Genomic DNA, 27,204 nt, shown 5'->3' with positions numbered 1-27,204 from the left:
TTACCTCAGCTGGATGCTTTATAATAATTATGTGTCGAGGTTAAAAGTTGCATTGAAACTCTTCTTGTTTATATCTCACCTGGGAATCAAACTCTGATCTCCTTTCCTATGGTATTATTTTATTATCATTAGATCAGCTCTATACTGTAAGATTGCTGTGACTACATTATATTAGTACAAAATAATCACACCTCCCATTACTAACCTTTCAATTATGTTTAACTGTACTTTGGTTATTGTAAAATTATGAGGGGATTTGATAGAGAGGGAGAAATTGTTTCCACTGGCAGGAGAGTCGATAACCAGGGGATTCAGATTTAAGATAATTGGCAAAAGAATCAGGACGGAGATGAGAATTTTTTTTACGCAGCGAGTTGTTAAGATCTGGAATACGCTGCCTGAAAAGGTGGTGGAAGCAGATTCAATAGTAACTTTCAAAAGGGAATTGGATAAATACTTGAGAAGGAAAAATTTGCAGGGCTATGGGGAAAGAGCAGGGGAGTGGGAATAATTGGATAGCTCTTTCAAAGAGCTGGCACAGGCACGATGGGCCGAATGGCTTCCTTCGGTATGATTCAACAATTTTTTTTTATTCATTCACGGGATGTGGGCGTCGCTGGCGAGGCCGGCATTTATTGCCCATCCCTAATTGCCCTTGAGAAGGTGGTGGTGAGCCGCCTTCTTGAACCGGTGCAGTCCGTGTGGTGAAGGTTCTCCCACAGTGCTGTTAGGAAGGGAGTTCCAGGATTTTGACCCAGCGACGATGAAGGAACGGCGATATATTTCCAAGTCGGGATGGTGTGTGACTTGGAGGGGAACGTGCAGGTGGTGTTGTTCCCATGTACCTGCTGCCCTTGTCCTTCTAGGTGGTAGAGGTCGCGGGTTTGGGAGGTGCTGTCGAAGAAGCCTTGGCGAGTTGCTGCAGTGCATCCTGTGGATGGTACATATTGCAGCCACTGTGCGCTGGTGGTGAAGGGAGTGAATGTTTAGGGTGGTGGATGGGGTGCCAATCAAGTGGGCTGCTTTGTCCTGGATGGTGTTGAGCTTCTTGAGTGTTGTTGGGGCTGCACTCATACAGGCAAGTGGAGAGTATTCCATCACACTCCTGACTTGTGCCTTGTAGATGGTGGAAAGGCTTTGGGGAGTCAGGAGGTGAGTCACTCGCTGCAGAATACCCAGCCTCTGACCTGCTCTTGTAGCCACAGTATTTATATGGCTGGTCCACTTAAGTTTCTGGTCAATGGTGACCTCCAGGATGTTGATGGTGGGGGATTCGGCGATGGTAATGCCATTGAATGTCAAGGGGAGGTGGTTAGACTCTCTCTTGTTGGAGATGGTCATTGCTTGGCACTTGTCTGGCGCGAATGTTACTTGCCACTCATGAGCCCAAGCCTGGATGTTGTCCAGGCCTTGCTGCATGCGGGCTCAGACTGCTTCATTATTTGAGGGGTTGCGAATGGAACTGAACACTGTGCAATCATCAGTGAACATCCCCATTTCTGACCTTATGATGGAGGGAAGGTCATTGATGAAGCAGCTGAAGATGGTTGGGCCTAGGACACTGCCCTGAGGAACTCCTGCAGCAATGTTCTGGGGCTGAGATGATTGGCCTCCAACAACCACTACCATCTTCCTTTGTGCCAGGTATGACTCCAGCCACTGGACAGTTCAACATGGAGGAGGACTGATTCATCAACTGAGGGAGGGCGGTAGGTGGTAATCAGCAGGAGGTTTCCTTGCCATGATGGACCTGATGCCATGAGATTTCATGGGGTCCAGAGTCAATGTTGAGGACTCCCAGGGCCACTCCCTCCTGACTCTATATCACTGTACTGCCACCTTTGGTGGGTCTGTCCTGCCGGTGGGACAGGACATACCCAGGGATGGTGATGGAAGAGTCTGGGACGTTGGCTGAAAGGTATGATTCTGTGAGTATGGCTATGTCAGGCTGTTGCTTGATTAGTCTGTGGGACAGCTCTCCCAATTTTGGCACAAGTCCCCAGATGTTAGTGAGGAGGACTTTGCAGGGTCAACTGGGCTTGGTTTGCCTTTGTCGTGTCCGACAATTTCCAGTCATGTTAACGTGAGTGTATTAAAAATGCAATGTGTGCTGTGGAATTTGGATTTAAATACCAATGAGGCATTTTTGTTCGGATTTTAATATAATGGAACTCCTCCCCTTCAAAACAGGATGGGGGCAGCCAGACGAATTTCCCACTTTCACCCACACTGGGATTTTGAGTGAGGTATGAACAGGGTGGAAATCGGGCAGGCCAAGCTCCTCCCCAAATTGCAGCCCCCAGCGGGCACCCCACCCACGTTACGACGTGCCCCGGTCCCCTGGAATTTCTTGCCAGAAACCGTGGGGAATACACAGTGGGTCCTTCTGCAACTGGAAAGAGAAAATACAAGTTAATGTTTAGCCCGTAGCCCCTTTATGTCAGGAGTGAATGGTCAGCTGGCATTTTTAATAGAGTTGGAAAATAAAGAAGGGGAAAGAGAAAGAAACATACTCCTATCATAAAGAAAGACTTGCATTTATATAGCGCCTTTCACGGCCTCATGACGTCCCAAAGCGCTTTATAGCCAATTAAGTACTTGCACACAGCAAGCTCCCACAAACAGCAATGTGATAATGATCAGATAATCTGTTATTTAGCAATGTTGATTGAGGGATAAATATCGGCCAGGACAGAGGGGAGAACTCCCCAGCTCTTCTTCGAAATAGTGCCATGGGGGTCATCTCAGTTTATAGTCTCACCCGAAAGACGGCACCTCCGACAGTGCAGCACTCCCTCAGTACTGCACTGGAGTGTCAGCCTGGATTTGGTGCTCATGTCTTTGGAGTGGGACCTAAACCCACAGCCTTCTGACTGAGAGGCGAGGGTGCTACCAACTGAGCCACGGCTGACGCCACAGAGAAAAGGTAATGAGTTGAATGACCTAACAACTGCTGAACAGGAAAACAGGAATCTGTTAGATGATTTTGAAGATTGAGGCAGTGCAAAGATGTTAAAGGGTAAATTTTCTCCTCATCTCACCTCTGGTTCTTTTGCCAAATATCTTAAATCTGTGTCCTTTGGTTACCGACCCTTCTGCCACTGGAAACAGTTTCTCCTTATTTACTCCATCAAAACCCCTTCATTATTTTGAACACCATCAAATCTCCCCTTAACCTTCTCTGCTCTGAAGGAGAACAATCCCAGCTTCTCTAGTTTCTCTACATAACTGAAGTCCAACATCCCTGGTACCATTCTAGCAAACCTCCTCTGCAACCTCTCTAACGTGTGTGTAATTTAAAATATGTGTAAATAGCTAAAAAGTAATTGTGTGCATGCCGTCAACAACTGATCTTGAAGAAAGCAGAATGCACACAATCACTGTTCGATTTTTTTAAGTTCCAGATTTTTAAGTGCCGACTTACTGGACTGGAGCCGTTCCTTAAATTAGAGCCAGATGCCAGTGCAAAGTGGGTTGCTTTCAGGAAGTGCAACTGGAGACTTCCGCTACTGTCTGGTTTTCTCGGGGCACCCCCTCTGAGGTCACTCTGTCTTTCCATGTAGTCAGCAGGATATATCTGGACCAGAGGGGCCAGATTAGTCTTGCGACAATAATGTTTTATGCTGCGTCTTCTCTGGGACGTCAATTGGAACTCGGGTTTGATGGAAGTGTTCCTCTTTCTCTTGACTGTAAGGGTCCCATATGACTCAAGTCTTCAGACAGTTCCAAGATAGCCCCGTTCCACCACACAAAATTGATATAATTAGTAACGAGCTGACCAATCTCATTCAGTGTGGGCTGGATTTAAACTGAGCTCCCAGAGTGTTGCAATCTACTTTACCACCCAATTCCCCAGTGCTGAAAGAAAGTAAAAGGAAAGAATTTGCATTTATATAGCGCCTTTCATGACATCAGGATGTCCCAAAGCGCTTTACAGACAATGAAATACTTTTGATGTCTCGTCACTCATGTAGGAAGCCAATTTGTGCACAGCAAGATCCAACAAAGAGCATTGTGATAACGAGCAGATAATCTGTTTTAGTGATGTTGTTTGAGGGACAAATATTAGCCAGGGCAACGGGGAGAACACCCCTGCTCTTCCTTAAAGTATCATCATAGGATCTTTTACCGCCACCTAAGAGGGCAGTCAGGGCCACGATTTAATGTCTCATCCAAAGGACGGCATCTCCAACAGTGCAGCACTCCCTCAGTGCTGTGCTGGGAGTGTCCGCCTGGATTATGTGCTCAGGTCCCATGGAGAGGGACTACGAACCCGCACCTTCTGACCTCACAGGAGAGAGTGCTACCCACTGAGCCATGGCAGACTTTTGTTATAATATAAATAGTGAATTGAGAAAGTAGTATCTTCAAGCAGCCCATAAGCGAGGGCAAGAGGGGAGTTGGCTAGAAGGAAGATAGAGAGTTGAGGGCCAGTGGTCTGCGTGGGGGTGAAGGGCAGAAGGGGCAACTGCACAGGAGGGCGACAGACAGGACTGGAGAATGAGGGTGAGTGGGACGGTAGTCTACACTGCCTGCCCTTGGAGGGGGGGGGGGTAAATCTAGGGGTGACCTGGAGCGAATAGAGGGTTGAGTAGGAGTACAGCAAACAGCAGAACAAGGGGGAGGGGAAGGTACATGGCTTTAGTGGGTAGTTCAAAGGGGATGGGTACAGGAGGCAATGGGAGTGAGGGACGAGAGGAAGGGGAGGGGGGTATTGGGAAGGCAGATTCACAATAGGAGGGAAAGGGGTGAGGAAGAAGCAAAAGTGGCAACAAAAAGGGGGAATGGGAAAGAAGGTTCTGAGGTTCTCCGTCACATTGTTCCCACAACCCCCATCGTTTAATGTGACTTGCAGCCCTGGGCTTCTCCATTCTCAATCACATTGCATCATCTCCCACCCGAGAGAAGATATCTAAGCCCTGAAATTATGAAACTCAATTCAGACTAGAGGGCTGAAGAGGGTCCAGGAGATATTTGAGAAACTGCCCTTGAAGTTTGCGTTGAACTTGGTTGAAACAATGAAGGAGGTCGAAGACGGAGAGATTAGATCAGGAACAAGCGGGGGAGTTACACCGTGGAGGGTTTCGGCAAGGCGGTCACCTTATCTGTGTTTGGTGTGCCCACGGTAGAGGAGACCACGCTGTGAGCGGCGAATACAAGAATGTGCCACCTAAATTGCCGCCCCACATCAGCTATCACCTCCCACCCGAGGGAAGAAGAACAAGGGCAGAGAAAGGAGCAGAAGAGAAGGGAATCGGAGTAACCTGAAGACAAAGGCAGATAAGAGAGAAACATCATGGGGGTAATTTTAACCCCCAAGAACGGGCGGGTTGGGCGCGGGTGGGGGGTTAAAATAACAGCTTTTTGGAGCGCGACCGCCTCCCGACTCCAGCTCGCCCAATTCCGGGTTTAACCCAGGCGCGTTTGTTTGCGTGTGTACTGCAGACACCAGGAAGTCCCGCCTCCACTTAAAGCCGACGGGCCGATACTTAAAGGGGCAAAGTACCTCATTGAAATACTTGAGCTACTTAATTCTTTGTGTTTCGGAAAATTTAAATGAATTTAACTTTACCTGTTCCCATCGATTCCGATTCACGTCAGGTGAAAGCAGGCAGGAAGGGCCGGATCCATGAGGTGAGGGCCTTTATTGCACTGCTTGTGGGCCCGGAGGAGCAGGAGTGCTTCATCAAGGCCCAATAAGCTCACCCGGCCGACAGGACCCCTGCGATCGACTGACCCTCCCCCCCCCCACCGATGGGAAACCCCACCCTTCCCCATGGCGGGCCCCCTCCACCCCACCAATGGTGGCCCCCTCCACCTACCTCCGGCTCTTCACCCGACCTCCAGCGACCTCCAACCTCCAAGTCCCGGCCCTCTGATGTCCTCCCGACCCCACTATCAAGATCCCTCCCTCCCTCCGATCCCCGGCAGCGGCCTGCTACTTCAGGCCTTCCTGCCCGACAGCGAGCCAGCCAGCCTGAAAATCCTCCCCTCCCGGCTCCCTTCCTGGTGTGAGGTCAAAATTCTGCTCCACGTTTTCCGACTTACCACATGCAACACATCCGAGTGCAGAGACATCACACTCCAGATGTCACACTTTCTTACAGATGCAAAAACAATCTTAAAAAGAAAGAAAGCCAGCCCTTGACCTGGAGCTTAAAACTTAAAAGCATTTACAACTGTTCTCAGTTTCTCAGCAGCTACAATTGCATGGATTAGCCCATTTAGAACCTTAAAGGGACCGGCCATGTTAGCAGCCAATTATCACAGAAGCAAGGTTATCTGCGAGCAGCACCATGGGAAGCCAGCGAACAATTAAAGAATAATATTGCTACTACCCCAATAATGAAAATTCAAACTATCTTCCAGATGAGTTTGTTTAATTTCATTTTGGTTTTGTTAAATTAATGTGTACTGCTCCTTTAAGTTTTCCGAACCTTTAACCCAATTAATGAACCAATGTGCAAGTAACTGATTGTTTGATTCCTTATTGCAAATGGTCTCTGGGAATGGCCCCAGCCACATTGATCACTGTCAGGCTGCAGTGGGTTTGCCTTCATACTGTATTGATATTAGTGTCACTTTACCAGGCCCTCAAACCAATTTCATAAGAACATAAGAATTGGGAGCAGGAATAGGCCATACGGCCCCTCGAGCCTGCTCCGCCATTCAATAAGATCATGGCTGATCTTTGACCTCAACTCCACCTACCCGCTTTATCCCCAGATTCCCTTAGTGCCCAAAAATCTATCGATCTCAGTCTTGAAAACACTCAATGACTGAGCATCCACAGCCCTCTGGGTTAGAAAATTGCAAAGATTCACAGCCCTCTGAGTGAAGACATTTTTCCTCATCTCGGTCCTAAATGGCTGAACCCCCTTATCTTGAGACTATGCCCCCTAGTTCTAGACTCTCCAGCCAGGGGAAACAACCTCTCAGCATCCACCCTGTCGAGCCCTTTAGATGACTGTAAGTAGGATCATTGTTGGTGTTATGACTCGATGGGCGCTAAATTGGGCCGTGTAGCGCCCGTTGTTTCGACGTCCGAGATGGCGTCTTGGATGCGCACGCACGTTTCCAGCGTGACGTGCGCCAGACGCCATTTTGGTATAGGAGCAGGCGCAGGTAACGAACACTGGAATCATGTAAAGTAGGGAGAAAATGGCTTCAATCAGTGTACGAAGCTGATTTAAAGTGATAGACACCATTTTGGGACTTAACGCTCAACTTAGCGCACAGTCTTAACCCCGACCATCTGAACGTGTCTTAGAGTGCCTGGAGGACCCCCCACTGGCCCTATTTAAAGGGACCACGCAGGATTTACAGGTTAGTGGCTTGATTATTGCTTCTGGCTGCCAAGACATTTGTAACTGTTTTTGGAGGTTTCCTATACTTGAATACTAGGACGCGGGGACATAGCCTGACATTTAGAGCCAGGACGTGCAGGAGTGAAGTTAGGAAATGCTTCTACACACAAAGGGTGGGAGAAGTTTGGAACGCTCTTCTGCAGACGGCAGTTAATGCCAGCTCAATTGTGAATGTTAAATCTGAGATTGATTGATTTCTGTGAACCAAGGGTATTAAGGGATATGGGGCTAAGGCGGGTATATGGAGTTAGGTCACAGGTCCACCCTGATCTGATCAAATGGTGGAACAGGCTCGAGGGGCAAAATGCCAGGGCCACTTGCTGCCTCCTGATATGTGCCAGCTTCTCCTGCAAGAAAGCGGGACGAGTGCCTGGGTGAAATGCCTATCATGGTTGAATAGCTGTCAGTGTGTGTGGCCTGTGGGTTGTGGGTGGGCGGCTTGCAATGGTGGTAATGTGTAAGGGTGAGAGGATTGAGTGCTGATGGAAAGAGTTTGTTGGTATGTGGGTGATGGGGGTTGTAGTGTGTGGAGCAGTGGATGCGGCTAGTGGTGTAGTTGGTAGGAGACGCCACTCATCTTGACCACTCATGTCAAAGCATTGAGCTTCTTCCTGTTCTGCATCCATGTTCATGTGCGCCTGACATTGACTTCATCCCCTACTGCCTCCCAGTACCTTTTGGGTGCATGTCTGGAGGGCCTCTTGCTCCCCGCCCCCCCCGCCCCACAGATATAGGCTGTCCCTCCTTCCGTCCCCCTCTTGCACCAAGGCCTCTGGTGCATCAGCAGAGAACCTTGGTGCACAGAGTCTCAGATCGGCAGATTGCTGAGGTCTGGCATGCAGATTGGAGGACGTGGGATTTAGTGGTGCGCAACCTTTATTCAATGTTTTAACATAACTCATTCAGTATGTAAAAATAGGCATGGGTCCTGCATTTGTGTTTTACGTGTGCGATGTCTAATCTCTGTCCATGCAGACAGCAGGCTGTTATATTCAGCAAATAACAGGTACCAGCTACCTTTAAGAGATTTCTAACAGACAGCCTGTCTTTAAGCGACTGGAGCTTCCCCCTGTTGGTGGAAAGTGCGAATTGCATGGAATCCTGATTTCCAACGCAGATTGCAAGTAAGTCCTGAGGCCTGACAAAAATCTCGTCCTGCCTGCGCGGGGACCATTGGGCGCGGGATAATAGCAGATTGTGCTACCCCCGCCCAAAAACAGGCCTTATCCAATTTTTCCCCCGATATGTTTTCAGTGCAGCCTGAGAGTTTGTCTCCTTTGGGTTACACGTGCAATGTTTAATGGGTGTCTATTATTTTACAGTGGCTGTTTGGAGTCAGGTTGCAGTCATGGGTAAGTCCTGATAGATTCACTGGTGAGTTACAATGCAGGAGCTGGAACATCAGGTCTGTTTAACTATGTAAAGCAATCCAGGGGGAAAACTCTTGTGAGAAGTTTGGGCTATATCTGCTTTTTATTGTCTTACGTCATGACTTAACACATTCTGTGAGATTTCTCGGCTATTTTACTGGATGTGGTAGCCCATAAAAAGGTTAAAATGGTGGACAAAAGAGCTTTATGTGAATACCTTAAGCATTTGTATGCTAAACTGTCAGCTGTGGCGCAGTGGGTAGCACTCTTGCCGACTGAGTTAGAAAGGTCAAGGGGTCAAGTCCCGCTCCAGAGACTTGAGCACAAAATCCAGGCTGATACTCCGCGCAGTACTGAGGGAGTGCTGCACTGTCAGAGGCGTCGTCTTTTGGCTGAGACATTAAACCGAGGCCCCGTCTACCCTCTCGGGTGGATGTAAAAGATCCCATGGCAGTATTGCGAAGAAGAGCGGGGGAATTCTCCCCGGTGCCCTCGCCAATATTTATCCCTCAACCAACATCATTAAAACAGTTGATTTGGTCATTATCACATTGCTGTTTATGGGATCTTGCTGTGTGTAAATTGGCTGCCGCGTTTCCTAAATTACAACAGTGTCTACACTTCAAAAGTACTTAGTTGGCTGTAAAGTGCTTTGGGACGTCCTGAGGTTATGAAGGGGGGCCGTATAAATGCAAGTCTTTCTTTATCTTTCTTTTAAACGTGGCAGCCAACTTGCCCCACAATCGGTGAACGAATGGCCAGATAACATGTTGGTTGAGGGAACTCCACTTTAATTAGTTCCATTTGAAATCCACCTTTTATCATCTCATTTGAAAGACGTCACCTCCAACAATGCAGCATTCCCTCCACGTTGCACCGAAGTGTTAGCCTAGATGATGTGCTTGACTCCTGGAGCGGGGCTTTGACCCTTGAACCCTCTCACTCAACTGAGCCGAGCTAACACTGTAAAGTGATGGGAGGGGTAACAGCTCATTTCTTAGTTGCGATGAACTGTAGCGTAAAGTATCTGTCATTAATAATTAGTTGTAAGTAATGTGCTCACTGCGCAATGTGTTTTGTAATCATTCCAGATTAGACAGCTGTGAATGAATTATATACCAAATTAGAGTTTTAGACACACAAATACCATAAGGCAAATCAGCCAGCACGTTTAACGAGGATTTACATAGATTTACGAGGATGTTGTCAGGGCTGGAGAATTGTAGCTATGAGGAAAGATTGGATGGGCTGGGATTGTTTTCTTTGGAACAGAGGAGGCTGAGGGGAGATTTAATTGAGGCGTATAAAATTATGAGGGGCCCAGATAGAGTGGATAGGAAGGACCTATTTCCCTTAGCAGAGAGGTCAATAATCAAGGGGCATAGATTTAAAGTAATTGGTAGAAGGATTAGAGGGGAGCTGAGGAAAAATGTTTTCACCCAGAGGGTGGTGGGGGTCTGGAACTCACTGCCTGAAAGGGTGGTAGAGGCAGAAACCCTCAACTCATTTTAAAAAGTACATGGATGAGCATTTGAAGCACGGTAACCTACAGGGCTACGGACCAAGTGCTGCAAAGTGGGATTAGGCTGGATAGCTCTTTATCAGCCAGCACAGACATGATGGGCCGAATGGCCTCCTTCTGTGCCGTAAATTTCTATGATTCACATGTAAAGAGAAAATATAGGTAATTTTAATCAGCATAAGGCCCTTAGTCACCATGTCCTGCTCTCCATCACTGTTGTCCCTGTCCCTTGTTATTTGTGACTGTTTGTTTCTTTCTTTATCTAGTTTTAATCCACATTCTTTTCACTTTTATCACAGAATTTAACATTGATTATGAATATCTTTATGAAGGAGAAGACATGCTATTGGAATCTTTAACATTCTCTGGTGATGATTCTGCATCTGGTTCTGGTGACACTTTGCCAGGTTAGACACCTGTTCCTCAGCTTCATTAATGAATCTCTCAATGTCTATTTCTTAATCTTATTTACTTATAAAGCATATTCAACAGATATTTTAAAGTAACATATTCTGAAGTCTTTTGCTTCATTTTTGCCTGGAAGGTGTAACTAGTTTGTTTTCTCTGTTGAAAAGGTAAACTGTCTCATAATTGTGGTTCCTTTTATTTATTTGGAGTAAATATTGACACCACTGTGTCAGCCAATGAGTTGGAGGTAGAGGGCAGGATTGTGGTTTTAATTTACAGAGTCTCCGAACACACGACCCAAACTACAGCAAAGTCTCCCGATAAAAGCAAGATTATTTCCCCAGCAAAATGCAGTGCGTGGAGGACAGTTAGATAATACAAATTATGTGCGTAAAATCAATCCCAGTCACTTGTTAGCAGAGCGGTGGTAAAGGCACCACAATCGGATCAATTGGTCCCTATGTGAGGAGGAATCCCCAATCCGTAGCCACTGCCTCCTATGGGAAAGTGTGGCTGTTTGGTGAGGGCGGAATTGGGCTTGGCTGTAATGGGCTGGCTGTCTACTCATTCACCGCCAAGGCTTCAACCTTAAGAATGACCATGTCAGAAGGTAACTAGTGTCCCTCAGACCCCAGGCGTGGTCTCTAGGCATGATTGACAGAGGAATTATCCAATCATCTCCATTCTGGCCGGGACTTGTAGTGTCACTATGTGCAGCATTATTTATTTTCCTTCCTTGTTCAGCCAAGTCTTTGCCCCTCTCCAATGTGTTTAAGCATGGGTCTGAGGAGCACTGATTTCACCTTCTATTGCAGATGAAGATTATTTGGTTTCATATTGCGGCCCTCATGCATTACGTTACAAATCAGAGGGAGTTTTTTTCTGCGTTTGTCAGGAAGGGTATGCCTTACCTTCAGGAGAAACTAACTTTACTGGTGGCTCGAGGTGTGAAGGTAAGGAGGTTTATTATTGAGAATTCCAACCTACCAAGGTTTTCAAACTTTGAGAGAAAGGAATAATGCAAGACTAAGAAAGCTACATGCAACTCGGACTCTGAGTGCATAAATGGAAAATTAACAAGGCAATACTTAGATTTCCTACTTAGTTATATTGGCCTTGGAGAGGGTGCAGCACCCTCTAATTCAACATTCAGTTAGATCCTGGCTGACCTGTACCTCAACTCCATTTACCCGCCTTTGCTCCATTTCCCTGGGTACCTTTGCCCAACAAAAATCTATCGATCTCAGTCTTGAAAGCTCCAATTGATCCCCAGCATCCACAGCCATTTCGAGCAGAGAATTCCAGATTTCTGCCACCCTTTGTGCGAAAAAGTGCTTCCTGATTTCCCTCCTAAATGGCCTGGCTCTAATTTTAGGAATATTCCCCCTTGTTTTTGATTCCCCCACCAGAGGAAATAGTTTCTCCGTATCTACCCCATCAAATCCATTAAACATTTTGAACACCCCGATCTGATCATGCCTCAATCTTCAATACTCAAGGGAACACAAACCAAGTTAATGCAACCCGTCCTCATAATTTAACCCTCTAAGCCCTGGTAGAACAGAACAGAAAATACTTTTCATGATCTGCTTAATATGAAGATTTGATCTACAAATCGTTATAGAAACAAATGATATACCAGAGGAGGTGTTTCGAATGAACATTTATTTGAAGGACACGTGTAATTAGACTTAGGCCTTGATTTTCTGCCCATTCATTTCAATGGATAGAGAATTCCAGATCAGTAAATGGAGAAGAGAAAAAAAATCCCAGCCAAATATGGGTAGAATCAAAGAAAGTTAGGACACAGAAGGAGGCCATTCGGCCCATCGTGTACGTGCTGGCCGACAAAGATCTATCCAGCTTAATCCCACTTTCCAGCACTTGGTCCGTAGCCCTGTAGATTACAGCGCTTCAAGTGCACATCCAAGTACTTTTTAAATGAGTTGAGGGTTTCTGCCTCTACCACCCTTTCTGACAGCGAGTTCCAGACCCCCACTATCGTCTGGGTGAGAAAATTTCTCCTGTAGGTACAAGTATTCTCACCATTATATTTTCGGCAATCAGTGGGCAGCACTCTTGCCTCTGAGTCAGAAGGTTATGGGTTCAAGTCCCACTCCAGAGATTTGAGCACATAATCCAGGCTGACGCTTCAGTGCAGTACTGAGGGAGTGCTACACTGTCGGAGGGTCAGTACTGAGGGAGTGCTACACTGTCGGAGGTGCCGTCTATCAGATTGAGATGTTAAACCGAGGCCCCGTCTGCCCTCTCAGGTGGATGTAAAAGATCCCATGGCACAATTCAAGGAAGAGCAGGGGAGTTCATCCCGGTGTCCTGGCCAATATTTATCTCTCAAACAACATCACTTAAAACAAACAGATTATCTGGTCATTATCACATTGCTGTTTGTGGGACCTTGTGACTGTCACGTTTCCCACATGACTGCACTTCAGAAGTACTTCAATGGCTGTGCAACAGGTTTGGATGTCCTGAGATCACCAAAGGTGCTATATAAATGCAAGTTCTTTCTTTCTTTTAAGCCTGGATCGGAACCTTATTATAACTGGTGTGTTTTCAAAGTGAATTTTAGGAAATGCACAAATTCGATTACTTATTATTTCAAATTTCAACTTCAGGAAAAATTGTAAAACACTTCGACGATTTGAAAAGCCTGAATAATTTCATCTCTCAAAAGTACCAAGGAAGTTTACAGCCTATTTCTGTGACGGTGAGTTAATAAACCTTCCCAACGCCCTGCCTTCCAGACCCCCTCTACACCCTCTACATTAGCAAGTGCCTGACAATACCTGGCAGTCATGGCAGTCAATACCTCCACATCATGGCAGTCTTAGACATTGTTACTAAAGGAGAATCACTGCTCCTAGGTATCAGCCATGGCTCAGTTGGTAGCACTCTCACCTATGATGTGGGAAGGTTGTGGGTTTAAACCTTCTCTGGAGACTTGAGCTCACAATCTAGGTTGATGCTCCCAGTGCAGTACTGAAGGAGTACTGTCGGAGGTGCTGTCTTTTAGAAGAGATGTTAAACCAAGGCCCTGTCTGCCCTCTCGGGTTGACATAAAAGATCCCATGGCACTATTCAAAGTAAGAGCAGTGGAGTTCTCCCTGGTGTCCTGGCCAATGTTTATCCCTCAACCAAAGTCTTAAAAAAAAACAGATTATCTGGTCATTATCACATCTTGCTGTGCACACATTGTCTGCCTTGTTTCCTACATAACAACAGTGACTACACTTCAAAAGTACTTTATTAGCTGTAAAGTGCTTTGGGAGGCTGTGAAAGGTGCTATATAAATGCAAGTCTTTTTTTAATTAAAATGTGGCAAACATACCTGCTATCAAATATATGAAACACATCAATTTATAAAGTATATTATTCACATGGATATAACCAGGAGGCGAAGACAATGACGGTACATTCACTTCACGTATTCCTGGGATCTGATTATGATTATTACTGAGGAGACAAAATGTAATAAATAAGCATTGGGCCAATTGGATTTTTTCGTAACACTGTTGGCTCTGAGTCAGGAAGTTATTGGTTCAAGCCCCAGAGACTTGAGCCAATAATCTAGGCTGACACTCCACCGACTTGTGGCACTTTGGAATTCACTCGGTACCCCTTCTTCGCTACAAGTTGCTGGATGATTTGCACCTTCATAATGGCGAGCCCCATTAAACTCGCCGTTATTTTGGCAGCAAGATCTGGGCCAATAAATTTATCCCCTCAATTTGATGGCACACAGATAATTAAGTCTTTCAAAGGGGGAGTGCGTTCTACCAGGCAGCCCCATGCCTTTAAACCCCTTTTTGGGAGAGGTGTGTCTGCGGTCGCCTTCTCTCATGTTTTGGAATTTCTGCCTGAAGGCAATTTTGGACATTTTAGCAGAAACCACCCCCTTCCATTCTCCCCACTCACATGCAATCCTCCTAGCTTCATTCTCTCTCTCTCTCTCTCTCTCTCACACTCTCACCTTCCTGGAATCGGGGGTTTCTCCCCGAGCATTGCCTCCAGCGGCCCGGGAGAACAACGATTTAAATTTCCCGCTGAAATGGCGGCCCCCGCTCCGTGACGTCACTCGCATGGAGCCGCGACAGCGTGGAGTGCAGTCGGGAGGGGGCTGGAGAGTCGGCGTTTGGGGAGTCTCGGCAATGGAGGGGGGGTCCCTCAGTTTCCCCTCCTTCCCCCGCCCCTCGGTTGCCCCTCCTCCCCTGCCAACGCCCTCCTGGTTCTTGGAACTTCTCGCACAACAGCTGCTGGCATGAAACCACGAGCAAAAATACTCAACGAAAGGGGACCGAACCATTCATACGGTAAATGCAATAACATTTGCAGATGCCGCGTGGTCAGAATGTCACGTGGTCAAACCTCCAGGAATGCCGCCAACCAGAGTTGGCAACCAGAACACACACACACACACATACGTGCTGCCTAAACCTGACAGCACTCTCAAATGGAGCAAAATAGGGAAAATGCACTCACATGGTCTTATAAAGTGTCTCCAACCAATAAGATAAAACAAGGTGACAAGGCACGACTGAGAGACAGCAGAAATTGTGCAGATAGTACTCGAAAACGTTCAGGAATTTTGATGCGTTCGGTAGCATTCCATTTCCTGTTGAACGAATGCAATTTTCTCACGGTTTCCCTGCTTTATCTTGGCGTCAAGCAGAACATGTAACCTAGGGAGTAAAATGAGCATCTTCTTCCAAAAAATAAACCTCGGAGGTGCTCCTTCTGTTTGCTATCCAGCAGAATGTGTTCTGTCACGGAGTCCAAAGGAAGCGTTCACAAACGCAGCGTTACTACTAATTGGACAGCTCTTTCAAAGAGCCGGCACAGGCACGATGGGCCGAATGGCCTCCTCCTGAGCTCTACCTGCTATGATACTGCAACCAGTCCGAGGACAAGGTGCTCCAATTGGCAGTATTTTCCCCTTTAATTAATGGGCATTTGGCGCTCGAGATAATAAATGTGTTCTCATCCACAGGGAATCGTTAACATCACGGACAGGGTTGTCGGCAACTCGGAGTGGGGGAGTTTGGAGCCCGACACCAAACACAATGTAGCCTCTAAGCTGCTACAGGCCGTGGCGGGTTCAATTATGGCGGCTGCTTTAAGTGCACCTGACGGAACATTGATGGCATCATCAGAGAGTCTGGGTAAATGTCAATCAGATTTGAATCCGTTTATCAGTAGGCAACATTTGGCGCACTGTGGATTATCTTCGAAATGGGAGTTTTATACTATAGGGACAGGAGTAGGCCATTCAGCCCCTCATGCCTGTTCCGCCATTCAATGAGACCTGTATCCTAACTCCATCCACCTGCCTTGGCTCCATATCCTTTAATAACCCTTGGCTAGCAAAAATCTATCAATCTCAGATTTAGAATTATTAATTGAGCTCGCATCTACTGCTTTTTCTGGGAGAGAGTTCCACATTCCTACCACCTGTTGTGCAAAGAAGTGTTTCCTAAACTCTCCCCTGAATGGCCTGGCTCTGAATGTAGGATCGGTGAATTAATATTACGTAAATGCAAGGATTTCTCTTTCTTTGATAATTTAGTAATGGAACTAAATAATCAAGCATTTTCGGTACTCTGGTAAACTTGACTTCATTCCTACATTCATAGGTATCAGCCATGGCTCATTGGGTTAGCACTCTTGCCTCTAGGAGAGAAGGGCTGTGGATTCTAATTCCCACTCTAGAAACTTGAGCATGTAACCTCAGCTAACGCTCCCAATGCAGTGCTGAGGGAGTGTTGTCCTGTCAGAGGGCGGTCTTTTGGCCCTGTCTGCCTGGATGTAAAAGATCCCATGGCACTATTACAAAGAGCAGGGGAGTAGTCCCTGGTGACCTGGCCAATATTTATCCGTCAATCAACATCACTGAACCTGATTTTCTGGTCATTGTTGTTTGTGGGACCTTGCTGTGTGCAAATTGGCTGCTGCGTCTCCTACATTACAACAGTGACAATTTTTCAAAAGCACTTCATGGGCTGTAAAGCACTTTGGGACATCTTGAGGTAGTGAAAGATGCTATATAAATGCCAGTCTTACTTACTTAAGTTGTGCTGTAAATAAATATATCTTAAATTATGTCCCCTAGATAAGTTTAAACATAGAATTTAATCCATGATTACCTTTAAGAGGCAAATTACATTTCATTCATTTTCTCAGATCTTGAAGTACGGGTTCATCGAGGAAACATTTCAGAGAATGAAAGACTAAGGTTAAATGTGAAAGGCAATAAAATGGAGCTTTACTGGAGAACAGTCGCTGGAGGAAATCATTCAGGTAACACTGACTGTTTTTACATCAATAACAACAACTTGCATTTATATAGCGCCTTTAATGTAGTTTCACAGGAGCGTAATCAGACAAAATAAAATTGCCACCGAGCCAAAGAGGGAGACTTTAGGACAGGTGACCAAATGCTTGGTCAAAAAGGTAGGTCTCTTTCTTTTTCTCTTCCTTCCTTTTTTCTTTTTTCTTCCCCTCCCTCTTCCCCTTCCTCCCTCGCTCCCATTGTGGCCCTTAAGATAGCATGACTGTTATATGAGCAATTGTAAAAGAGTCAAAGCATTTTTGGCAGTAACTGGTACTCACCTGTGTCAGGTGTCAGTGTAAGAGTTTAGTCCACACTGAGTGAGCCCAGCTCTCTTACTGCAGACGTAGCAAAGTGACTTGTTGCCTGTAGTTTGCTCTAATGACTATTCTTTTCCACTGTACCGTGTCCGTACAAACCATGAGTAAAACACATTAGCACATCCAAGCACCCAAGGCTTTTGTTTGCCCTGTGCAGACACTAAAAGACCTGGGTGTTCTGATTTAGAATTTATCCTACGTAAGAACACGAAACATTGGTAAATGATGCTCTCCAACCCCCTCTGGCGATGGAAACCAGTCCAGGAGATCACATGGACCGTGTGTTATCTATAAAGACACTTACCTTCTATATGATGTGATCTCTGCCCCAGTCAGGAACTGGTCCAGCTCCCTCTTGAAGGCAGAGAGTCGGCACCCACCACACCAGCCGGCAACACATTCCAGAGGCTCACTGCTGTCTGGGAAAAGAAGAACCGCCCAACATCCAGTCTATTCCTACTCGTCCGTAGTTTAAATGCGTGTCTCCTCGTCCTCCCCAACCTGTTAAATTGGAATAATCTCTCAATAGGCTCACTATCCAGCCCTTTAATTATTTTATAGACCTCTATCAGGTCAATTCTAGGTCTACACGGCTCTAAAGTAAATAAACCCAGCTCTTTACGCCTATCTGAGTAGCTAAGGTAAAGGAAGTGTTGGTGTCTGCAGCTTGAGATGTACGCAAATAGTGCTGAGAACTGTTCTTTCCCAAACCTCCAGGCCCACAGGATTCAAACAGGACAAACCAACAAGTATGAAATGTAAGCGCAAATAGAACTGGGTAGCCTGGGCTTCATGGGCCCAGTTGCCCCATGGGCGCCTTGGGCTGTAGTTTGACCACCCCATGGAGACGAGCATTGTTTTGTGGAAGGGACCATTCAGGGAGATGGTCTGAAGACCCCCAGTGAACATGACTTTGTGTTCAGAGCACTGAAGCAAATTGATGCAACCAATACTGATACTACCAACATTCATTTAATAACAGGGGCAGGGCCTCACTTGCATTTATATATTGTCTTTCATGTTCGCAGGACGTCCCAAAGTGCTTCACAGCCATTAAATTACTTTTGAAGTGCAGTCACTGTTGTTATGTAGGCAAATACAGCAGCCAAGTTTCACACAGCAATGCGATAAATGGCCAGTTAATCTGTTTGTGGTGGTGTTTGGTTGAGGGATAAATGTTAGCTTAGGACACATGGAAAGCTCCCCTGCTGTTCAAAAATGTGACCTGACAATTTTTACATCCACCTGAACAGGCAAACAGCCTTGGTTTAAAACTCATCCGAAAGGCAGCACTTCACACAATGCATCACTCCCTCAATGTGGCACTGGAATGTCAGCCTAGACTGTGTGCAGGTTTAAGGCTTAAAAGCACCTTTCTGAGGCCTACCACTGAGCCAAGCTGACACTCGAAATAAAGGAATAAAAGCAGAAACTGCTGGAAACACGCAGCAGGTTCAGACAGCACCTGTAGAGAAAGAAACCCAGTTAACGTTTCAGGTCGGTGACTTTTCGCCTGAAACATTGACTCTGTTTCTCTCCCCACAGATGCCGCCTGACTTGCTGAGTGTTTCCAGCATTTTCTGTTTTGATTTCAGATTTCCAGCATCTGCAGTATTTTGCTGTTGGATTGGGTGTCTTTCTATAGTTCTAACGCTCCCCGCCATTCCCTCCCACCAGGCGTTGCTGCGGTTGGTTTCATCGCCTACAATAATCTGGAGTCCATACTGGATGGAGACTTTGTTCATGAGGGAGGAAAACTGAAAACAATGGGTCAGAGTTATCGGCTGAACTCGGATGTGGTGACAATCGTGGCGGGAGCTGGGCACAGAATGGAGTTGAGTGAACCCATCAACTTCACCTTGAGGCACAAAGAGGTTTGTGAGAGGCTTCATTTTGTCAGAGGTCCACTCCGTGACTCACTCGGGGTCAAATGCACTGCCCAGCGATACTGAGCCTAGCGCATCGGAAGAGTCCGGCTTTGACCCCTCTGTGAGGAAAGGGTTAATTCTTTACGTTAACGTTTAGCTTTTGCCCCTTAAGTAAATTTCTGTTGGAAGGATGGGAGTGAAATGTAAAGCAAGGACAGGGACATGTAGCTGATAAAGAGTTCAGCAAAGGCAAAACCAGACTTTCCTTGTTCGAGGACTGCATTAATCTCCACAGGTCGTACAGCTGTGAAATAGCTGACAGATTAATGGTGCCAGCCCTTCGAGAAGTTGGCCAACTCCTCCGAGAACGTTGTTGAGGGATATGGTCAAGTGGTAACTAAAGCACTGGGCCTCCGTAACTGTCTCCAGTTGAGTGATCTTGAGTGACCGCTCAGTCAAGCGGAAGGCCCAATGAAGCCCGGTTATGGGGTTATGGCAGCTAATTGGATGAGGTAACGTAGGCAGAGGGAAAGAAATGTTTACAGAGTAGGTGAACAGAATAGATACAACTGAATTTAACAAGGCCTGATCAGCTGTCCCCCTCGAGCTCAAGAACTGTAATATGTGAATTCTCCAGTAACTGGTATTACTATGAGTATGCTCTTAAGTAATATGTATAATTATTATTAATTACGGTAATCATTGTATGCTTAATTCCTATGAAAGCCAATAAATACCTTTGAACCCTATTATCGTGAAGAATTACTCATTGGGTAATCTCTCGCCATTAGCTGATTTTAGCTAAGGGGGGGTTGTAGTTACGTTGCTATAATTCCTCTCAGTGTCTCTGGGCCGGGATGGGACGTAGCTCCTGATCGCTATTCCTTCTGCATGTGGGCAGCGGGTGAGGACAGCATTAAGTCCAGCGGTGATGGCTTCCAGGGTCGATAGGCCAGGAGCCCACTCGTTGTCCAGGTCATCTCTGAAGGAGGAAATGACGTCCGAGGGACTGAGTCAACACTCTAAGAGGATGAAAGCTGGAAAGAAAATCCCGACTCTGGCACTTTTATAAATAAATAAACAAGGCTTCTTAAATTTCAAAATCTGAAAAATAATATATTCTTATAAAACTGAGTCTTCTATGTAAAACTGTCGATTAATTATATATTTAATTCATTGGGATGCACAATAGATCAAAATCCGTCCCATTCTCTGTAAACCTCCTCCAGCCCTACAACCCTCCGAGATCTCTGCGTTTCACCAATTCTGAAGCTCCTGCCCATCCCGATTTTAATCGTCCCACCATTGGCGGCCATGCCTTCAGCTGTCTGGGCCCTAAGCTCTGGAATTCCCCCCCTAAACCTCTCCGCCTCTCGACCTCTCTCTCCTCCTTTAAGTTGCTCCTTAAAACCTATCTCTTTGACCGAGCTTTTGGTCACCTGCCCTAATATCTTCTTGTGTGGCTCAGTGTCAAAATTTGTCTGATTACACTCGTGTGAAGCGCCTTGGGACGTTTTACTATGTTAAAGGCGCTATATAAATGCAAGTTGTTGTTGTAAATGTGACAGATTGTAAATGACAAGTAGAATAATCAAAACAGCAACTGTCTTGTTTGTTTGACACAGGAAAGAAATTCTAACAAAATTCCAGTGTGTGTCTCGTGGGAAAATGCTAAGGAGAGAAGTTTCTGGTCTCCGAGGGGCTGCACGGTGATCACCTCCACTGGAAGCCATACAACATGTGCATGTTTTCACCTGGCTAGCTTCGCAGTTCTGATGGCCCCTTTTGCAATGGAGGTAATATATGTCTTGTAAAGTCTCTGTGCATCACTGGGAAAGTCCAGATAGTTCATATCATCACCATCCCTCCATGTCCTCGCCCCTCCCTATCTCTGTAACCTCCTCCAGCCCTACAACCCACCGAGATCTCTGCGTTCCTCCAATTCTGGCCTCTTGCACATCCCCCACTTCCTTCGCCCCACCATTGGCGGCCGTGCCTTCAGCTGTTTAGCCCTAAGCTCTGGAATTCCCTCCCTAAACCTCTCCACCTCTCTCTCCTCCTTTGAGACGCTCATTAAAACCTACCTCTTTGACCAAGCTTTTGGTCACCTGTCCTAGTGTCTCCTTATGTGGCTCAGTGTCAAATTTTGTTTGATAATGCTCTTGTGAAGCGCCTTGGGATGTTCTACTACGTTAAAAGCACTATATAAATGCAAGTTGTTGTTGTTGAGTATCCGTTTTTAGTTTCTTTGCTTCACCAAGTGATGTTTTAGTTAAAATCGCTTGAAAACTGATGCATCTCGCTGTTAAAGTCCTGTGTTAAATGCAAGGTTTATTAAATTGGGACCTAATGTTGACCAGAGTGGGGCAGAAGTTTACCCCAAATCATAAATACATTCTAAAGTGGGGGTGTCCAAATTTGGCCTATGGACCAAATGCAATGTATGAATTCCCAGACAACCAGGTTCTATTTGTGCTTATGTTTCATACTCACTTGCAGTCCTGTTTGAATTTCATGGGCCCAGAGGTTTGGAAAGGGCCATTCTTCCCTTCCCTTCCTGCCCCCCCTACCCCATGCTAGCTGATATTGTAAATGGCTCCTTCTCCTTGAGTTCTGACTCCCACCCTTTCAAAACCGCCGTCAACGCATTCTCCCACTGCCTCCAAAAATCTACCATCGACCCCTCTATCCTTGCAAACTACCACCCCATCTCCAATCTCCCTTTCCTCACCTCTCTGCCCATCTTTCCTGCAACCCCCGGTTTAAATCTCTCCAATGAGGCTTCCGTCACAAAACCAAAATGGCCCTAAGCAAAGACGTTTTCTGTGACTGTGACATTGTCCTCCTTGACCTTTCTGCAACCTTTGACATCGTTGACCACACCATCCCCCTCCAATGTCTCTCCTTCATTGTCTAGCTCAGTGGCCCCCCACTTGGTTTCACTCTTACCCATCCAATTATAGCCAGAGCATCTCAAGCAATGGCTTCTCTTCCCACCCCCTGCAACATTGCCTCCGGAGTCTCCTAAGCGTCTACCCATTCCTCTTCTTCATCTCCAAGCCGCCCCTTGGCGACATCGTCTGATGATACGGGGTCAGCTCCCCACATGTACATTGACGACACCCAAGCTCTGCTTCTCCACCACCTGTCTCGACCCCTCCACGATCTTTGTGTTTTCAGACTCCTTCTCCGACATCCAGTCCTGGATGAGCCGCAATTTCCCCCAGTTAAACAAGATTCTCGCGATCTCGTACGATGCGTTCTTCACAATGTACGTTGTTTATGTATTTCATAACTTAGCCCAGAAATTTGGGGCTGGCCAAAGTCTCGATCGGCTGCCGGAAGCACAGTGGCTTGGACTGTTTGCCCTTGCCCTGGGGATGGGGTAAATTAGATGAAGGCGTGGGTGAACGTGCTCTTTATGGCACCAATGGGGCATCTGCCCGTGTAGCTAGTGGGATTCTGAGGGTTTCTGCAGGCCGGTGAGAATTCCAACCTCCCTTGATGTGTTGCCAATATTCTAATTGCAATCACTGTCTCTTTCATTACCATTTGCCTATAACATTGTGGGGCCTATTTACAGCCTTGTGTGGCGCTACAGTTTACTTACTGTCGGCTGTACAATAGGTGGCGCTGGTGGGATTTCTGGGGGAGCCCAGCCTCATGTAGTCCCGCCTCCAAAAGTGACATCAAAATGGAGTGGGCAGATGTTTGAAGTGTTTAACCCTCCCCCTTTCCATCGGAATTTCTGATGAAGAAAGACCTGCATTTATATTAGCATCTTTCATCTTTTCAGCCAATGAAGTACTTTTGAAGTGCAGTCACTGTTGTAATGTAGGAAACGCAGCAGCCAGTTTGCGCACAGCAAGCTCCCACAAATGTGATAATGACCAGATAATCTGTTTTTTTAGTAATGTAGGTTGAGGGATAAATATTGGCATGGACATCCCTGCTCTTCTTCGAATTAGTACCATGGGATCTTTTACATCCACAAGAGGGCAGATGGGGCCTCGGTTTAACATCTCATGGGAAAGATGGCACCTCCAACAGTGCAGCACTCCCTCAGTACTGTACAGGGAGTGTCAGCCTAGATTTTTGCGCTCAAGTCTCTGGAGTGGGACTTGAACCCACAACCTTCTGACTCCAAGGTGAGAGCACTGAGTGACGACTGACACATGGCTGATAGACGCCAGGAAGTGGAGGAGATGGGTCCTGTCCCAGACGCCTCCCTCTGTCCAGATTATGTTAATTCTGCGCTGAAAATGGCATGGAATTTCTAGGTTGTTATTTCTGTATTGATATATGCTGCATGCTCTGCTAGGACGAATGCTTATTGCTGTTTGTTGCAGGGTGGATTTGCCCTTCATGTAATCACTCTTGTCGGAGTCAGTTCATCGCTCGTGTGCCTGGCAATCTCCATCATCACGTTCGCCTTCTGCCGTACCATCCAGAGTGAAACTCGGGCCATCCACGTGAACCTGTGCCTGAGTCTCTTCCTGGCACAGTTTCTCTTCTTAACAGGATTTTCCAGGACAAGTAACAAGGTGAGGAGTAGAATCCTGACTAGAACTCACTCCACTTCCGAACCGTCCATTAACTCACATTAACGGTAGGTTATCTGGACCGTACACATAGTGACAAGTACAACAGTTTGAAATCATTGGAAAACATGACGTCAGGATCCACGCATGTGCAGATGACACCCAGCTCTGCCTCATCACCACCTCTCTCAACCCCCTCCATTGCCTCTGTGTTGTCAAACTGCTTGTCAACCATCCAGTCCTGGATGAGCTGAAATTTTCTCCAATTAAACATTGGGAAGACCAAAGCCACAAATTCCAATCCCTAGCCATCGATTCCATCCCATTCCCTGGCCACTGTCTCAGGCTGAACCAGACTGTTCACAACCACGGCGTCTTATTTGACACTGAGCTGAGCTACTGACTTCAGATCCTCTCCATCACCAAAACCGCCCACTTCCACCTCTGTAATATCTCCCCTTTCTACCTCTGCCTCAGCCCATCTGCTGCTGAAACCCTCATCCGTGCTTTTCGTATCTCCAGATTATTCCAATGCTCTCCTGGCCGGGCTCCCATCTTCCACCCTCCTTAAACTTGAGCTCATCCAAAACTCTGCTGCCCGTATCTTAACTCGCACCAAGTCCCGTTCACCCATCGCCCCTGTGCTCGCTGACCTACATTGGCTCCTGGTCCGGGAACGCCTCGATTTTAAAATTCTCATCCTTGTTTTGAAATCCCTCCATGGCCTCGCCCCCTCCCTATCTCTGTAACCTCCTCCATCCCTTCGCGATCGCTGCTGCGGACCTGTCTGCGACTTCCTGCCACTCTCGTCTGACTCCCCCCGCCCACCCAACCCCTCCCGCCAGCATCGGGCAATTTATGCCGGGTTCAGGGGGAGGGGGTGGCAGTCGGGCCTAGCGTACTTAAAATGGCCCGAGTTTCAGGTTGGCGGGTCAGGGCGAGCTTGGAGCTCATCTCACCAGCCTCCAAGCTCGCTCCCTGCATTGGGGCTCTGTAGAAGAAGTTGTCAGAATTCAGCCATGGGGAAAAAGGGTAGCAAGACTGCAATAAGTGCATATCCTTGCCATACGGTAGGCAGAGATCTGAGGGTCTGTTTACACACTCTGTAACACCAGTGGAGTTACCCAGTTACTTCACAGTAAGCAAACCACAACCATATAATAACTGAGCACAACAGAAACAAAAACCATGGCCACTCAGCAACGAAATAGTGAACCAGCACCGCATCTAGATCCCGTAATAGATAAAGGTCCCACTAGCAGTCAGAATAATAATCCCACTTCTCTAACAAGGAGTAGTGCGAAAACCGCATAACAACTTGAACTATGAGTGACCTTGTTTTGGATTGTTAAAGGTTTATCAGTTGACACTTGGTGTTTCTTTCTTTCAGGTTGTGTGTGCGGTTATAGCAGGATTCTTACATTACTTCTTCCTGGTGGCCTTTGAGTGGATGTTTTTGGAAGGACTGCACCTTTACTTCATCGTGAGAGACATCTCCAAAGTGAAAGGTCCTCGAACATCCACCATTGGAAATATACGCCTGTACGCGTTTGGTTACGGGTTGCCCGGAGCTATCGTGGGAATTTCTGCAGCCATAAACCCCAGTGGTTTCGGAACGTCTAGACAGTGAGTAGCACAGTCGGCTCGCAGCCTCGGGTCACACGTTTGATCTTACTGGCTATCTGTACATTTGTGGGGTCAGCAGTCCTCCCTTGACATTGCTCTCCGTAAATGGGGAGGATATGCTGGATTTAATGCAAGGCGCATTGTACCGCAGTGAAAGAAAGAAAGGAAGGAGGAAGAAAGAACTTGCATTTATATAGTGCCTTTCACAACCTCAGCATCCCAAAGCACTTTACAGCCAATGAAATCACTGTTGTAATGCAGTAGCCAATTTGCACACAGCAAGCTCCCACAAACAGCAATGTGATAAAGGCCAGATAATCTATGTTGTTTGAGGGCTAAATATCGGCCAGGACACCAGGGAGAACTCCCTGCTCTTTTTCGAAGAGTGCCGAGCGATCTTTTACATCCACCTGCAGACGGGGCCTCGGTTTAATGTCTCCTCCAAAAGACGACACCTCCGACAGTGCAGCACTCCCCCGGTACTGCACTGAAGTGTCAGCCTAGATTATGGGCTCAAGTTTCTGGAGCAGCTCTCTGAACTCACAACCTTCTGACTTAGAGGCGTGAATGCTACTAACTGAGCCAGGCTGACACACAATGTGCTACTCTACTGCTATTTAACCTGAGGAGGGTGGGGATAGAAGAGAGAGTGACAGCGGACTGGAGGGGTCGAGGGAGATGGGATGAGAACATAAGAACATAAGAAATAGGAGCAGGAGTAGGCCATACGGCCCCTCGAGCCTGCTCCGCCATTCAGTAAGATCACGGCTGATCTTTGACCTCAACTCCACTTTCCCGTCTGATCCCCATATCCCTTGATTCCCTTAGATTCCAAAATCTATCAATCTCAGCCTTGAATATACTCAATGACTGAGTATCCACAGCCCTCTGGGGTAGAGAATTCCAAAAATTCACAACCCTCTGAGTGAAGAAATTCCTCCTCATCTCAGTCTCAAATGGCCGACCCCTTATCCTGAGACTATGCCCCCTAGTTCTAGACTCTCCAGCCAGGCGAAACATCCTCTCAGCATCTACCCTGTCAAGCCCCCTCAGAATCTTATATGTTTCGATGAGATCACCTCTCATTCTTCTAAACTCCAGAGGGTATAGGCCCATTCTACTCAATCTCTCCTCATAGGACAACCCTCTCATCCCAGGGTTCAGGAGAGAGAGGGAGACTGGGGAATGGGGGTTGAGAGATTGGGGTGGGGGGAGGGGGGAACAAGATCAGGAGATTGGGGCTTGGGCAGTTTTAGAGAGGAAGATCGGGGTCAGGCAGGAGTGAAACTGAGGAATAGGGGTTGGGAGATTGAGGCTGAGTGTTGGGAGAAAGAGGAGGACTGGGAGGGGGGGTGTCAGGCGGGAGGTAGACTGAGGAACGAGATGGGCATGGGGGGCCAGCATTTCTTGCAGAGCCGGAAGCAATATGGTGAGTGGGAGCTGTGTCGAGAGGGGAGCTCCCAGTAAAGAGGTAAGTGAAACCTGGGACCTTAGCATGGGTGAATAGTTTCCCCATCTACAATATTCTTACTTTTCTTTTCATTCATGGGATGTGGGCGTTGCTGGCAAGTCCGGCATTTATTGCCCATCCCTAATTGCCCTTGAGAAGGTGGTGGTGAGCCGCCTTCTTGAACCGCTGCAGTCCGTGTGGTGAAGGTTCTCCCACAGTGCTGTTAGGAAGGGAGTTCCAGGATTTTGACCCAGCGACGATGAAGGAACGGCGATATATTTCCAAGTCGGGATGGTGTGTGACTTGGAGGGGAACGTGCAGGTGGTGTTGTTCCCATGTGCCTGCTGCTCTTGTCCTTCTAGGTGGTAGAGGTCGCGGGTTTGGGA

The 27,204-nt window shown here is 46.9% G+C and overlaps 1 protein-coding gene across 3 annotated transcripts in view; it reads left to right on the top strand.

The window, feature by feature from the left end:
• The window catches only part of LOC137304519 (adhesion G protein-coupled receptor E1-like), a 43,151-nt gene that overhangs the window by 446 nt on the left and 15,501 nt on the right, over positions 1–27,204 (top strand). For 2 of the 3 annotated variants that reach the window (XM_067973155.1, XM_067973157.1), the window contains exons 2-11: positions 8,690–8,719; positions 10,559–10,666; positions 11,483–11,620; positions 13,304–13,395; positions 15,676–15,847; positions 16,866–16,982; positions 19,011–19,207; positions 20,827–20,997; positions 23,551–23,745; positions 25,133–25,368. In XM_067973155.1, the coding sequence (XP_067829256.1) occupies positions 8,690–8,719; positions 10,559–10,666; positions 11,483–11,620; positions 13,304–13,395; positions 15,676–15,847; positions 16,866–16,982; positions 19,011–19,207; positions 20,827–20,997; positions 23,551–23,745; positions 25,133–25,368 (1,456 nt within the window). The remainder of the gene's footprint in view (positions 1–8,689; positions 8,720–10,558; positions 10,667–11,482; positions 11,621–13,303; positions 13,396–15,675; positions 15,848–16,865; positions 16,983–19,010; positions 19,208–20,826; positions 20,998–23,550; positions 23,746–25,132; positions 25,369–27,204) is intronic. The other variant, XM_067973156.1, reaches the window with a different exon arrangement.

Source organism: Heptranchias perlo, chromosome 37, assembly GCF_035084215.1.
Source record: "Heptranchias perlo isolate sHepPer1 chromosome 37, sHepPer1.hap1, whole genome shotgun sequence".
NCBI classification, from domain to species: domain Eukaryota; kingdom Metazoa; phylum Chordata; class Chondrichthyes; order Hexanchiformes; family Hexanchidae; genus Heptranchias; species Heptranchias perlo.
Note: the sequence above shows the minus strand (reverse complement) of the source record. Positions and strands in the feature narration are given on the sequence as shown.